Source organism: Crotalus tigris, unplaced genomic scaffold (genome assembly GCF_016545835.1).
Source record: "Crotalus tigris isolate CLP2741 ecotype Arizona unplaced genomic scaffold, ASM1654583v1 scf7180000018944.1027768, whole genome shotgun sequence".
NCBI lineage: Eukaryota > Metazoa > Chordata > Lepidosauria > Squamata > Viperidae > Crotalus > Crotalus tigris.
The window spans coordinates 640,537-654,256 of record NW_024097288.1 but is presented as its reverse complement, the minus strand read 5'-3'; the positions used below and the strand labels follow the sequence as shown (position 1 = coordinate 654,256).

The 13,720-nt window shown below is 42.0% G+C and overlaps 1 protein-coding gene across 4 annotated transcripts in view; it reads right to left on the bottom strand.

The window, feature by feature from the left end:
- Window positions 1-11,382, bottom strand: part of LOC120314547 (amyloid beta precursor protein) — a 146,538-nt gene extending 135,156 nt beyond the window's left edge. For 2 of the 4 annotated variants that reach the window (XM_039357762.1, XM_039357763.1), the window contains exon 1: window positions 11,117-11,381. In XM_039357762.1, the coding sequence (XP_039213696.1) occupies window positions 11,117-11,176 (60 nt within the window). In that variant the 5' untranslated portion in view covers window positions 11,177-11,381. Of the gene's footprint in view, window positions 1-11,116 lie in introns of all 4 variants that reach the window. The other 2 variants (XM_039357764.1, XM_039357761.1) reach the window with 2 other exon arrangements.
- Window positions 11,383-13,720: the final 2,338 nt, after the last annotated feature.

The window sequence follows — 13,720 nt, the reverse complement described above, 5'->3', positions numbered from 1 at the left end:
TCCTGGGAAAGGAATACCCTGCACTGTGACGTGTCTATCACCGCGCCCAGGTGTTGCAGTCTCCTTGAGGGAATGAGGTGGCTCTTGTTTAGATTGACCGAGAATCCGTGCCCCTGTAGGGTTCGGATCGTGGTCTTGAGATCTGCCCTTGCTTGTTCCTGAGATCTGGACTGAATCAAGATGTCGTCCAGATAAAACTGTACGCGAACCGGCATCAGCCTGAGATGGGCTGCTATTACAGCTAGGATTTTGGTAAATACCCTTGGTGCTGAAGATAGTCCGAAGGGTAAGGCCCTGTATTGGTAATGCCGGCCCGCGTAGGTAAATCTGAGGAATTTCCGGTAGCTGGGATGGATGGGAATGTGTAGGTACGCCTCTGTGAGATCTATTGAGGATAATAGATCGTCTTCCCTGACGCTGGCTAGGATGGACTTCAATGAGTGCATCTTGAACTTCCTGTACTTTATGAAATGATTCAGGCCCTTCAGGTCCAATATTGCTCTCCACCCTCCTGATGTCTTTGGAATAACGAAGAGGATGGAATAAAATCCTCTTCCCTCCTCTTCCTTTGGTACCCTCTCTATGGCTTGAATTGACAGGAGGTGAGCTATGGCCGAAGTTATCAGCCTCGTCTTGTGTACCTTTCTGGAGATGGGGCATCTGATGAACCGGCTTGGTGGGGGAGAACAAAAGTCTAAGGTCAGGCCATGCCTGATCGTTTCCAAGACCCAGGCGTCGGTGGTGGTCTGCTCCCAGACCTCGATGAAGTTTCCTAACCGACCCCCGATGGGAGTGTCCTGTTTGGCGTCACTTGGTACGCTTAAAGGATCTGCCTCCCGCTCCCCTATATGGGCGTCTGGACTGGAACTGGCCTCTGGCTCCCGGGCTTTGGCGATCCTGGGTTCGATCCTGTCTCGGATAGAAGGATCGTGAGCCTCTGGGCCAGTCCCAGGATTGCCCTGATCGAAAGGGCTGTCTCCATTCCCAGGGGCTTCCTGGGCGGGAGCCCTGTCTCCGGAAGTCCTGACTGCCTCTCCTGTCTAACTTCTTTGATGGATGCACTAGGATTTTTTTCTTGTCTCTGCCTTCGCTGACGTGTGGGTCCAGAATGGAACCAAACAGGGCTTCTCCACTGTATTTGGACGTCGAAAGACGCCATTTGGACCTCAGGTCTGTCTTCCAATTTTTGAGCCACAGTAGCCTTCGCGAGGCCACTGTGGCCGCAATGGACCTTGCCGCATACTTTGTTGCGTACAGTGAAGCGTCAGACACGAATTGAGAGGCCGCGAGGAGCTTGGCCAATGTTTGGTGTACTCTGACCTGGTCTGGAGGCACCGTGCCTTGCAGTTCCCTCAGCCACATGATACTGGCCCTCGCGAAGAATGATGATGAAGTGGCTGCTCTGGCCGCCCAGGCTGCGGCCATATGGGAACGCCGGAGGGAGTGTTCAAATTTCTTCTCCTCAGGTCTCAAGACCTCCGCCATGTCTCCTGGAATCGCGGAGGTAGAAAATAATGAGATCAAGGGGTTATCTACAGTGGGAACCTCTAACATGTTAGAGAAGGAGGGAGATAGGTTGAAAAGCTTTCTTTCCGCGCTGTTAGGTGCCGGTGGGCTCGCAAGTGAGGACCATTGTTCCTCCAGCGTGGTCATAAAGACCTCCGCACATGGGATGTACTTATCCTGTGGAACCTTTTTGGCAAATAGAGGATTGGCCTCCTTGCTTGTTGAGGGCTTCTCATCCTGTACTGATGTTAGGTTGACTGTGGAAACTGCCTTTATCAGGAGTGATTTTAGGAGCGCTGGGTTAAAGAGGCCAGAGCTTGTCGCCTGCTCAGGTGCGGTCTCCTCGTCCTCCGAGAGGGGCATGTCTGACATGTCCAGGTCTACTGAGTCACCCTCTCCCAATTGAGAGGAAGTTTCAGAGATGCTGGTAGGGGGCGGCCTAGCCCGTCCCTTACGGGGTGTGTGAAAGGCCACTTGCCCCTTAGAAGCCATGAACTGGGAGAATGCATCCTGCATGAATGCATGAAATTGTGCCGACCATATGTTCTCCTGCGCCTTGTCGTTGGGGTGAGGCGCTGGAGTGTGGTCGGGTGAAGAAGCTGGTGAGGAGGGATTGGAGGAATCTAACTGTTCAGTTTCCCCAGGAGGAGACCAAGTCTTGAGCACTTCCTCGGCAGTAGGTTCTGTGCTGGGTGCCACCCCTGGGACAGGGGAAACCAAATTTGTCCCATTGACATTGGTTCTCTGTGCTCTGCTAATTTGCCTTTCTAAAGCCAAATGTCTCCTCAAAGCCTCTCGCTCAGCCGTTTTGGACTGTCCCTTCTGAGAAAGGTGCTTTGTTTTAGCTTTCTTCTTCCCCCCCACCTCTGATTCAGAAGATCTGCGTTTTTGTTGTTGCTGTGGGGGGGACAATTGAGGGACCTGTGTGACTGAATACGAGACATTGTCTGCCATTGTGCCAGACACCCCGAGTAGGCAATGCCTGGAAAGGGGGAATGAGATACGCAGATCAGATGCAGATGCTTGGGGCTGTGCCCTCTTCTGCCTATACAAACAATGGCCGGACAGACAGGAATCTTTGGACAGAAGATCCTGCAAGGCAGTGACTAAAGGTCACTATAGGAACAGTTAGGAAAAGAAAAAATATTCCTCCTCACCTCCTCACCTAGTCCAGACAAAAGTACAGTTTATATCTCTCTCTCCCCCGGTCTGTGGCTGTGGTAGCAGACCACGCTCAGAACTGATAGAGGTTCTAATCTTTTATTCCTCTTCCTTCCTCTTGCCCAAGTGTCTTAATGTAAAGGAAAAAAGCGGCGGCTAAACTGCTTGTTTAAAATGGCGAATGGGAGGAAGCCCCGCCTCCCAATAGTAGCCGGATGAGCCACGAGGCTCCAACAATGGCGGGTCTTTAATAGCCAGCAATAGGGTAATTAACCGGCTTGAATGGCTCTTTTGTCCTTAAGGGGGCTGTGCCTCTCCGCTGGGGGAGAAAAAACGGCGCTGAGGCTCTGCCGGTCGGTTTGGGCGCGCTGCGCTTCTCGCGCCGCTCAGCTGATCAGCGCTCTGTTTTCCCGCGCCGCTCAGCTGTTTGGCGCTGAACGGCGCCTCAGCTCCTCCGCCGGACCGAGTGGCCTCCGTGCCACTCAGCTGCCCGGCGGGTGGTCCGGGAAATGTCCCCGCGCCAAACAGCTGTTTGGCGGGATCCGCGGAAGATCCACTGACCGGCCCGAGCCCCCCTGGCTAACCGCCCTGGCGATCCTCTCACCACTCCGACGATCCTGGCTGGGAGGCGTCGGTGTTCTATTCCTCTGCCCGGGATCCCTGCCTGCTGCAAAAAGGGGAGGAAAAAAAAAAAAAAAACTGGAAGAGGATATTCTTTTCTTTGTGAAAACTCTTCTTTCCTAAGAGCTGCTTCTCGCACTTCTACCAGGCTTCGAGACTGAGTCAAAACTGGGGTCACGCCCAAAGGAAGGGGTGTGGCCGAAGTTTTTACCCAGTCTGCCAGGCAGGAAGGCCGTCATAGAACCCATCCATTTGGACTCTACAGCCATCCTGCTGGAGAAACCTACAATTATGGAATTAATGAAAAAGGGCCTAGCATACAGAATACAGACCCATCAAGAAACTAAACCTCACTTATATGAGAGACCATATTTGTAGGTTTTATACTTCATTTAATTGTCTGCCATTTCAATTACTTCAGGTCTCACATCCAGACACATGCAAAATCAAACTGCCAATTTAATCCCCAGGAGTTCGATTAACCATAAAATCAGAGTGAACTGGAATGAAAGAGTTTATAATTCAATTCAAGCTTATAACTCCTAAATATTAAAATTTATTTTAATATTTTTTCCAATGTTTTAGGGCATTTAAAAAAACCTAAACACTTATATAGTCTTTAAACAAAGTGAAAAAAATCACTGATGCCCAATTTTTAATGTTGGTATTCATTTCATATTGACAAAATTAATTCCTTACATATCAGATCATCAGTTTAGCCTAAAAATAAAAAAAAAAAATCAGTAAGTGGAAACATTTTAGGGAAACAAACCTCATTTTAGCTGGGGAGAAGGAAATCTAGAATATGTAACTAGTGACAGTGTAAAACTGTCTTGTATAAACATATCTGAGATATAGGAAGATTTCTGCAGTTCCAAGAAGCAGTAAATATTGGATAAACTTATCATTACCATAAGGAATATTACCATTTACTCAAATATTCCAGGTCATTTAGGATTATGATAAGTCAACAAGATTATACAGGAAAAAATTATCCCCAGGAATGAACATGAATTTTACACACACACACACACACACACAAGGGTGGGGGGAGATAATCCAAAGCAAAGGAAAAATAAACAAGCAAATAATAATCAGATTTATCTGGTTTTTTAAAAAAATCACCTGCAGTGTTATTCTCCTTCTCCCATTTGAGTAAAAAGGATTAACCCTAAGTTATTGTGGCATTCAATTCAACAAACTACTATCAGTACAGTATTTATCTTCTCAATTGGAATTGCAAAAACACTCTAAATAATAGTTTGAAACTTCAAATGGAAAATTTGATTCTGGGATTCCCAAATTATCATAAACATGGCATTCATGGCAACTCTGAAATGAAACGCTTCATAATTGTGTTACCTACATAAGTAGAAGAATCATTAGGGACATTTAGTATATTTTTAACTAGGAAAAGGCATATATTAAAACATGCTGGGAGGCAGCACAGCTATTTTGAAACACATATTAAATAACCTAACCTTCCTCAGTGATATTTTAGTTATCTTAGCAGTATACATATGCTTCTGTTGCTCCATAAAGATGGTCCTCAAATATGGATGTTAGTCTGATGCAACATATCCATTCAGACACCACTTTCTCTATTTCAAGATTAGTATGGAGGTAAGCTTCACATGTGCAGATTACTGGTAGGAAGAACAGGCAGCTATTATCTTTGAATATATCGTATCAACTTGCACTGCAACATGCAGAGCTAAAAACAGAAAGTAGTTTTCCTATTTAGTATTTAAACTTATATTTGTTTTAACATATTTATATGGCCACACATCTATCAAAGGTACCCTGGGCAGCAAACATAAATACAGAAGGGAACAGTTTCCCACTTTCTATTCTGATGCCTTAACTTAACCATTAACCAAACTGGCTCTCAAATAGAAAATACAGGTCACTAAAAAAGCCCTCTCTAACAACTGATACACCTGCACCCATATTAGAGTTCAATTAGCATCCTGATCTCAGGTTCTGGAAGGCTGGCAGTGTCAGGATCATCTATGATTTAAACTGAGGCCCTTCCATAAGACAGACATATCACAGAAGGCATGTTTTCCAGGACCTATCAAGTGACACTGCTTCAACAATGGGACCTACAGCATGCCTACTTTATCTGGTCAGGTGATCTGGACATAAACCAGTGGGGAGAGGTAGTTTACAGGAAACCCAACCCCATGCCAACAAAGGCTTCAAAGGTGACAACCAGCATCTTAAACTCAGAAACTGGATGAAAGCCTGCAGCTGAAGAAGCAGCAGTGTTACTTGGGCACAATATTGTCCATATTACTATATTCTGAATCATCTGAAGCTTCTCAATTCTCTTCAAGGATAATCCTATGTAGAGTATGTTGTAATAAGTCAAACAGGAAGTGATTAAGGCATTATTTAATGCATTATTCACTTGAAATGCTGACACAACAGGTAGAAGCATCATGTATTTCTTGACACATGTGCACTGGGATGAAATGGCACTTACCCATTTCAATACTTTTTTAGGAAGAGGAAAAACTCATTTAATGAATAAATCAAACGGGTGGTTCACACAACATGCTAAGCCACAAACAAGAGGCTTAGAAGTCCAACATTTGGACTTTTAAATGTGTAGCATAATGGGTTATTTCTCTGCTAAAACTGTCATTCAGTACTACTGTGGCCAAGTGTGTGACAGACCCTATTTTCTGGTTATGTTAAAGGTCTTTCATGATTAACTGCTAATTATGTTTTGTTTTTAAAGTTTCTTTTAGTAACAATCTATGTTTTTATTTATATTAAATTGTTGTTTGTCCCAGAGTGAGATGTGTGGCCACATAAATTGAATAAATAATGAAATATTGTTGAGAAGTATTACTGTTCTGTTTGCAAAAGAAGCTGTATGAAAATGACTACATTAGTGGAAAGGTGAATTTGGAATTAGTTTCCCTTTTTCATACAATACATATAGTGGGATGAAAAACTGTTCCGCTAAAAGCAGAAGACATACAGTAGAGTGACACTTGTGAATTTATAATGGTAAAGAGCAGTCATTCATATTCTTAAAGCATATAAATATTATGTCATATTCATGCAGTATAAATCCTCAAGAAAAGAGAGCAAGAATGGATTTATTTCAAGAGAGTGAGAAAAGGTCATTTATGCACAGATGGTTAAGCATTATTATAACCAATATTCACTAGATCATAGCTCAAACTTTTTGATAATCTCTCCATTGAAAGCAGTAGTTGCTAACTGTTACTAGGTTAAAATTTTCACTTAATCTATAAGAATATCAACTTTCATCCTTTTAAAATCAAGGATCGTAGGACGAATTTTATCTCTCAGAGTTCATACATATGGTGAAAGCTATTTTTTTCTAAAGTAAAGGAGAGAAAATGGAGGTCCAGAATTTCACTACACAACTAATACATAGCCTATTTATGTATTCCATGGTTTACAATGATCACTAAAGCTATTTTTCCTTTAGGTAAACGTGTACCATAAATAAATAAAATGATGGACTTTCTTAGACTTATTTGCTATCTGACTCTAATAGGAAAGGGATACATACATGTGTATAGTGATTTAAGAATTGATGCATTTCTTAACACACACTTTTGCTTAACTTTGTAGTACAGTATTTCAGTGCTATCATTATTAGCAAAAGCAATCTTGAAATGAGAAATTAATATAAAATCCAATCATTTTCTAAGTAAATACAGTATTATCATATATTGAACAAGTTTAATGCTTAACAAAATGAAGTATATTAGCTAACCCTAGAGTTTGAAAACTGACATGTTGTAATACTAGAATTAAAGGCATTTTCATAAAGCAAGTAGATTTAAATTCCTTCTGTTATCATAAAATATCTTCGTAACATATACCAATCCAGTGGTTCCCAACCTTTTCTATATCCCGCATCCCTGGAACACTTCTGATATATTCTCGTACCCCTTACAAAAGTTCGAAATAACGGCAACGAATTATACACTATAATTTTGAAAAGCCAAGTTTTTGCACCCCCTGGAATATCGTCTCGCACCCCTGGTTGGCAACCCCTGTGTCTAGTCCATAAACAATCTAATTCATAGGCAGGACCTGTCAAGTATGAACAACAAAACCATTTAAAGCAGTGTTTCTCAACCTTGACAATTTTAAGGCATGTGGACTTCAACTCCCAGAATTGCTAGCTGTAGAATTCTGGGAGTTGAAGTCCACATGCCTTAAAATTGTCAAGGTTGAGAAACACTGATTAAAGGATGTACTTTCAAGCAGAAGAATGCAATTTTCATCATCACCTGCAGGTAATATACCCCATACCAATATATGTCATAAATAGGTTGACATATATTGGTATGGGATAGCTATACTTAATTCTCTAAAAAGACAGCTCAGACTAAGATAGTAAACACATTTTTATTTTTCAAGTCTTTACTTTCAAAAAGCTAAAACTTCCTTTCTCAATACCAGTCTTGGAATAATTTCAATGTTTAACAAAAATCAAAGTGTCACAAAAAGTTGTAATGAAAATTTTTGTATTTTTTTTCTTTATAAAATAAATTTATTTGCCAAAACATTGCAAAGATAATGAAATCAAACCGAAGTGTGTTAACTGATAATTTCCAGCAAGACTCAGAAAAAGAGGGAATGGGGTAGAGGAAGGAAGAAATGCATATCTATTAAAAGGTAAATTACATTTTCATAAAATAATTGTCTTATTCATAAAATTACAAAAAGTTGGTCATACAAAGTTATATATGTATTTGTACCCTGGCAAGTGTGCTCCTTTACAAGGTACAGCTAAACAGTCATGTCTTTCTCACGAAGTGGGTATATAAACTCTATCCCAGTCATTTCCAATCTGTTATATTCCAGGTGCTTTGACTATAACTTTTACTATATTTGGCTATGGAGAGGACAAACAGTATACAGACCTTATACCTTAAATGCTAAGTTCACATACTACACAAAACAAAAAAGAAATCAACCACATGATGATTGAATATACGTGAACCAACACATGGCTTAATGCAACATGTAAAATTGACTAAGTCTGCTCCATGGTATGACACCTGTCACTTAACTCCTGTAAATTTTATTAACAACATATAAAATAGACTTAATCTTCTTTGAAGAGTTGTTGGGTGTGAAGTCAGGAGTTGGGAGAAATCTCACGAAAGTCAACATAAATTCATTGGACAAGATGAAATAAAAAAGCACCAATTTTTAAAAATTGAACAAAAATTTAATCCCTAGCCTTTTACAGACTTCATAGGCAGGTCTGAACAAATTTTTCAGCAAGTATTAGGTCTATTAATAAATTTCACCACTATAGAAAAGACACTCAAACCTCAAATACAAACAATTTGAAAAGCATTTCTATTCTATAATTGGCAGGTGAAACTAAATCTAATGCTTAACAAACAGATCATCTAGTAGTTGCTCTTTTGAAGACTTTGTTTTCTTTAGATTGTTCATCCACACAATATTAGTTAAGTATCCTATATCACCATTGTATGCATTGTGACTTCAAAATGAGTCACATTCATTTAATTGGGATTTCTAGAACAAGTGTGCATAAAATAGAATTATAACCTCAATATGCCATCCTATACTCACCTACTAAGGAATTAAACTTAATTAAACTAATTTGCATCAACAAATTCAAGACCTAATACACTGATGGAAAGGCAAGTCAGCCTGAAAGTAACTATGCAAAATAGGTAAAGGAGATTGCTTTTCTTCCTTCTGCTCTCCTGAGAGTTAAAAAATAATTAAAGTGAATCAGCCTTCACAAATTTAAAAATTCACATTTTACATCCATACCTATCACAATATTCCTTTAAATGGTAACCAGTATTATGCAAAAAATGGAAAAAATAGTATGGAAAATAAATGTAAGGCCTATGTATACTTTTGATTTGTCACTCATCATGGATTGGGTCAATTTCACGTTTTTTTTTTTTTTTTTTATCCAGAGCCTTGTCTCAATTTTCTGTAACTAGCAAGGAGGAAATGCTAGTCAGTTTTAGCTCATTGGGGGGCAGTATGTCAGAAGGAGAACCACATTTTATTTCAAGCTCACACTATTCAATGCAAGCTAAGATCTTGAACCTACTTTGCAGGCCAACATACAGCATACCCATCCCACCAAATGCCTTCACCTTTAGGCTCAAGAAATTAAATTCCAAGCCTCTCCATTTTTTTTACAGTTTTCAAAGAGGGTGTGGCATATTTAGATCATCTTTTGCCAATGCCAGGAAAAGCGAACCAGTCTACCTAGAGCAGTTTCAGCCCAATGATTTGAGTACAACTGATTCTGCAAAACTGCAGCAACAAGGAAGATGGGGGGGGGAAAGGGGGTGTAAGAGAGAGAACTAAAAACTAAAATCCAAGTCAACTCGTGGGAAAACAGTCCCTCTACATAGGGAAAGATTTCTCTGGCGTTTCCTCTTTCTCACCCATCCCTTTCTTTTTACTCCGGATGCTGAAGCCGAAAAACATTCCACAAGGCATTGACTACCTGATGGGGAGCTGACTGAAAGGAAGAGTCGAGTTGTTAAAACACCTAGCGGTGGGAGGGCTGTTTCGGTCTGCAGCTTTCATTACAGCGTTTCCTTACTGCACTGCAGAGGCGCCATCTTCTCGCTCTCAAGCTTTCCTCCAACCCATTTCCTTTCATCTGGTTCCCCAAACTCCCCTCCTTAGAGGAAAGCCTCTAGGTGTACGAAGCGCATTATCTCCACACCGAAGAAAAGCCCTAGTGGGATTTGGGCAGATTTCTTCTCCCACCCTCCTCCAAGTCCTGCCGCCCAAGTCTGCAACGCACACCAGAATAATACTGGACGACCTTATTACGGGGGGACCCATCATAATGTCCTTTTTCTCCCTGACGAGGAAGCGCGAAGGGACAGAGGGTCGCAGTTGGTGGGAGCAAAGCCTCCCTGCCCAAAGGCGGGGAGGGGGGCTGTTCCGCAGGAGCCGCACGCATTAATGCCTTAGTACTGAAGTTGGTCGAGCCAACAGGCACCTGAGCCGAGAACTTACTCCTCCTCCCCCCCCCCCCACGAGTGAGGGGCAATCCCCAAACGAGTGCCTCTTGTTTGCATTCCCTGCGAGAAGGAGGAACGAGGGAAAGCAGTGAGGAGCGGGCGATAACAATCGCCTGGCCGGAGAATCGGGTCTCCTGGCCCCAGCATCAAGGCGACACCCCCTTCCCGATTCCGCCCCCAGATCGGCTACACGAGAAAACACAGAAGCAGCTAAAGGCAACAAAAGCCGTACGGCGGCCGGCGACAAACGTGAAACTCATCTCTGCTCCCATTCCCCCCTCCCCTTCATTCTTTGCAAAGCAAAGCGTCGAATCCATCGATGCCAAGTTGGCGCATTCCAGAAAGGATGGATGCGAGGCACAAACAAGGGGCCTCGCCCTCCCTCCTCGCGCCCCCTTTTCTTTCTCATCCTACAGACCGCCCGCTTCCTAAGTAACCGAAAAGAGGCAAGATTCCCTTCTCCCCCCCCCCCTTCGCAAGCGCCCCAGAGTCGACGGACGCTCGCTGAAAGGCTGCCCAAAGCTATCCGCAAGTGAGCAAGAGGCATTTTCGGAAGCCGCTAGCGTCCCAGCCCGCCCAGCCTCCTCTCTCCATTGTTCAGGCTGAACCAGGGATTTCAGAAGAGGCGCGGATCGAGGAACACACCCTTTCTTCTCGAGCCTTCAGCAGGCCGCTTTCATCGGCTAGTTTCGGGGCGAAGCCCCAGCTTAAAGCTGCTGAAACCTCTCGGCGAACAAAGACTTTCTTGTCGCAGCAACAGGGAGAAGGTAAATTGGGGAGCCGCTTACCTCCAAAGCTCCCGCTGTCCAAGAGGCTACGACCAGCAGAAAAACTAAATGCGGCAGCATCGCGGGCAAAGCAGCAGCTAGGACGCTGGAGCTCAGGCACTAGTTTTAATATATATAGGAAGGCAGTCGAAAGATATCCGCCCAGTCGCCTTGCTTCGCCTCCCCGCTCTGCTGAGGAATGAAAACCGAGCTGCAAGAGCAGCAGCGCTAGCGGAGCTTCGGAAAGGAGAAGGAGAGTCAGCTGATACGCCAACCCGCCCAAAGCGGCGGCGGCAATAGCGGCAGGCCGGTCCTTCGCAGAGTCCCCTAGCGACCGAACTGCGCAACTGCAACTTCCATCGTTTGATTCGCGAAAGCCCCGGTCGGGAAAAGCAAAAACAGAGGAGCGGAAGGGTCCCTGCGTGAGACTGTATCGGCTACAGTCTGATATTTGCTTCTGGCACAGCAGGCGATGGATCAGGGTGTAGAACTAGGTCTAAGCGATTTTGAACATTATTCAGTTTAATCACAGTTTATGGCGTTCAGAGTTGTCCCCTGCCCCAAATCAGAAACAAAAATAGATTTTAAGATGGAAGGATCCTAAAATGAATTCTGTTTAGTTCTGAAGTCATAATTAGTTCCAAAGATCAAGAGTTCTTTAATATATTTCTCAGACTGGTAAATTTTGGGTTCTTAAAAAAAAATCAAGCCAAAAGTTGAACTCTTTCTTGTACAATTCAGCAGGATGAGCAGTAAATGTTGCTAAAAGTGTAGTGTGTCACAAACTGCTCTAGGTAGCAGTTCTTCCTGCTTCCTACTTGTGCATGTAAATCAACTGATGTATTAGTGCAGGGGTAGGCAACCTCGGCTCTTTTATGACTCGTGGACTTCAACTCCCAGAATTCCTGACTTAGCATAGCTGACTCAGGAATTCTGAGAGTTGAAGTCCACGAGTCATAAAAGAGCCGAGGTTGCCTACCCCTGACTTAGTGCATCTCTTTATTTTATTAGAAACTGGTAAAAGTAATGTTTAAATACTAAATAGCTAAAAAAATTAAGTGCCATGAGAACATCTTCATTTATATCAGTGATGTATCCAAAATCCCACATTTTCCCATAATGTTGTGTGTTTTATTATGCTTAGAACTGAAAGTGAGATCAGGTGATTTAGCAATGGCAGTGAATAGAGGTGGATTTGAGAAGTTATGGAATTTGAGGTTATACCCCCTCCCTCTCTCTGGTGACCGGCCAATCTTGGTCTTAGCTATTTTTCTGTCAACTCATCTCCTTTCCATCTGCACTTCGTTTCCCAAGTTTCTTTGATACCCTTTATTCTCTCACCCCACCCCCTTATTTTTTTTTTGTGACTCCAGCTTCCCTCCAGAGTCCCCCCCCCAAAAAAAGAACAGCCAATCTCACTATTTCTTCTGAGGAAGAAATGGCTTTGGTTTTGTGTTTATTTGGCCACTTTCCTGTATTCATCATATTCAGTTAACTTCCACCTTTCTGACTCCACGTATATTTATTTAGAAGGATTTATTTCCGTTTATAAATTGTAGGTAGCATATAATATCTGTAAAAATAGAAGACAGCCACCTAAATTGAACGTCAACAGAACCAATAATCAGTGACCAATGCCTGCTAAAACAGGATTGTTCTGTTAACTCTAGAGAACAATTGTTCGTTTGGCTATACAGAAGGATGCTTTGCAAAACTGTGAGAATAGGGGTTTCAAAGTGATGGTAAGGTTGCTAGAGATAAGGATTCTCTTTGGATCCATGTCCCTTAGAATTGCTTTAAATAGAACATTGAACACGAATTCCTAGTTCTTTGTTCAAATTAATCAGAATGTCAGAATATCTAACAATTTGAATTCAAAGGCAGTTAGTAATGCATTTTCCCAAGACTGAAAAAAATACCAGAGATTTAAAATCTGTAAGTAAAATCTGATTCCAACACAAAAAATGCTACAAGAAAAATGCTTCTGCAAACTGACAAGTAGAACCAGATGATCAAGATATGACTACAGTTAAGCAATAGAATAGAAATGTCAGCTCCATGCCAGAAGAACAATTGGTAACTTCTAAAAATGAACACAAAAATGTGCAAACTGGTTAAATACTAGGGCCAAACTTCTATCCCATCATGACAGTTAAAGATCCTGCATTATTAGAATTTATTCTGGGAAAAGCTATAATTAACACAGTGGCAACGTGGCTTGATGAAGTTTTGGTGACAGTAGCAAACAAAACAAATTCTTCATTTAAAGTATCAGAAAAATCTTAATTAAGTAGGTATCCATAACAAACAATCAAAATAATTTTTAAATATTCAGAACAAGTTTTGATTGGTGCTAAACCTTTTTGCCAGACTAATGGGTAGCCACTTATTTTTTACAGTCAAATAGTAACCTACCAACTAGATAATAACCTCTCAGACTCTGGATAAGAATTCCATGTTATTTTCAACAAGTACTTCAATAAATCTAAAAGCAACAACACTAACTTTACTATAACAATATAAAACACAAAAAGTGATATAATTAAGATCATGCAGCTTGAGTTAAAAAAAAATTAGTAAAATAAACATAATTAAGCAAGGATATGAGTGCAGGTTAAATGTAAT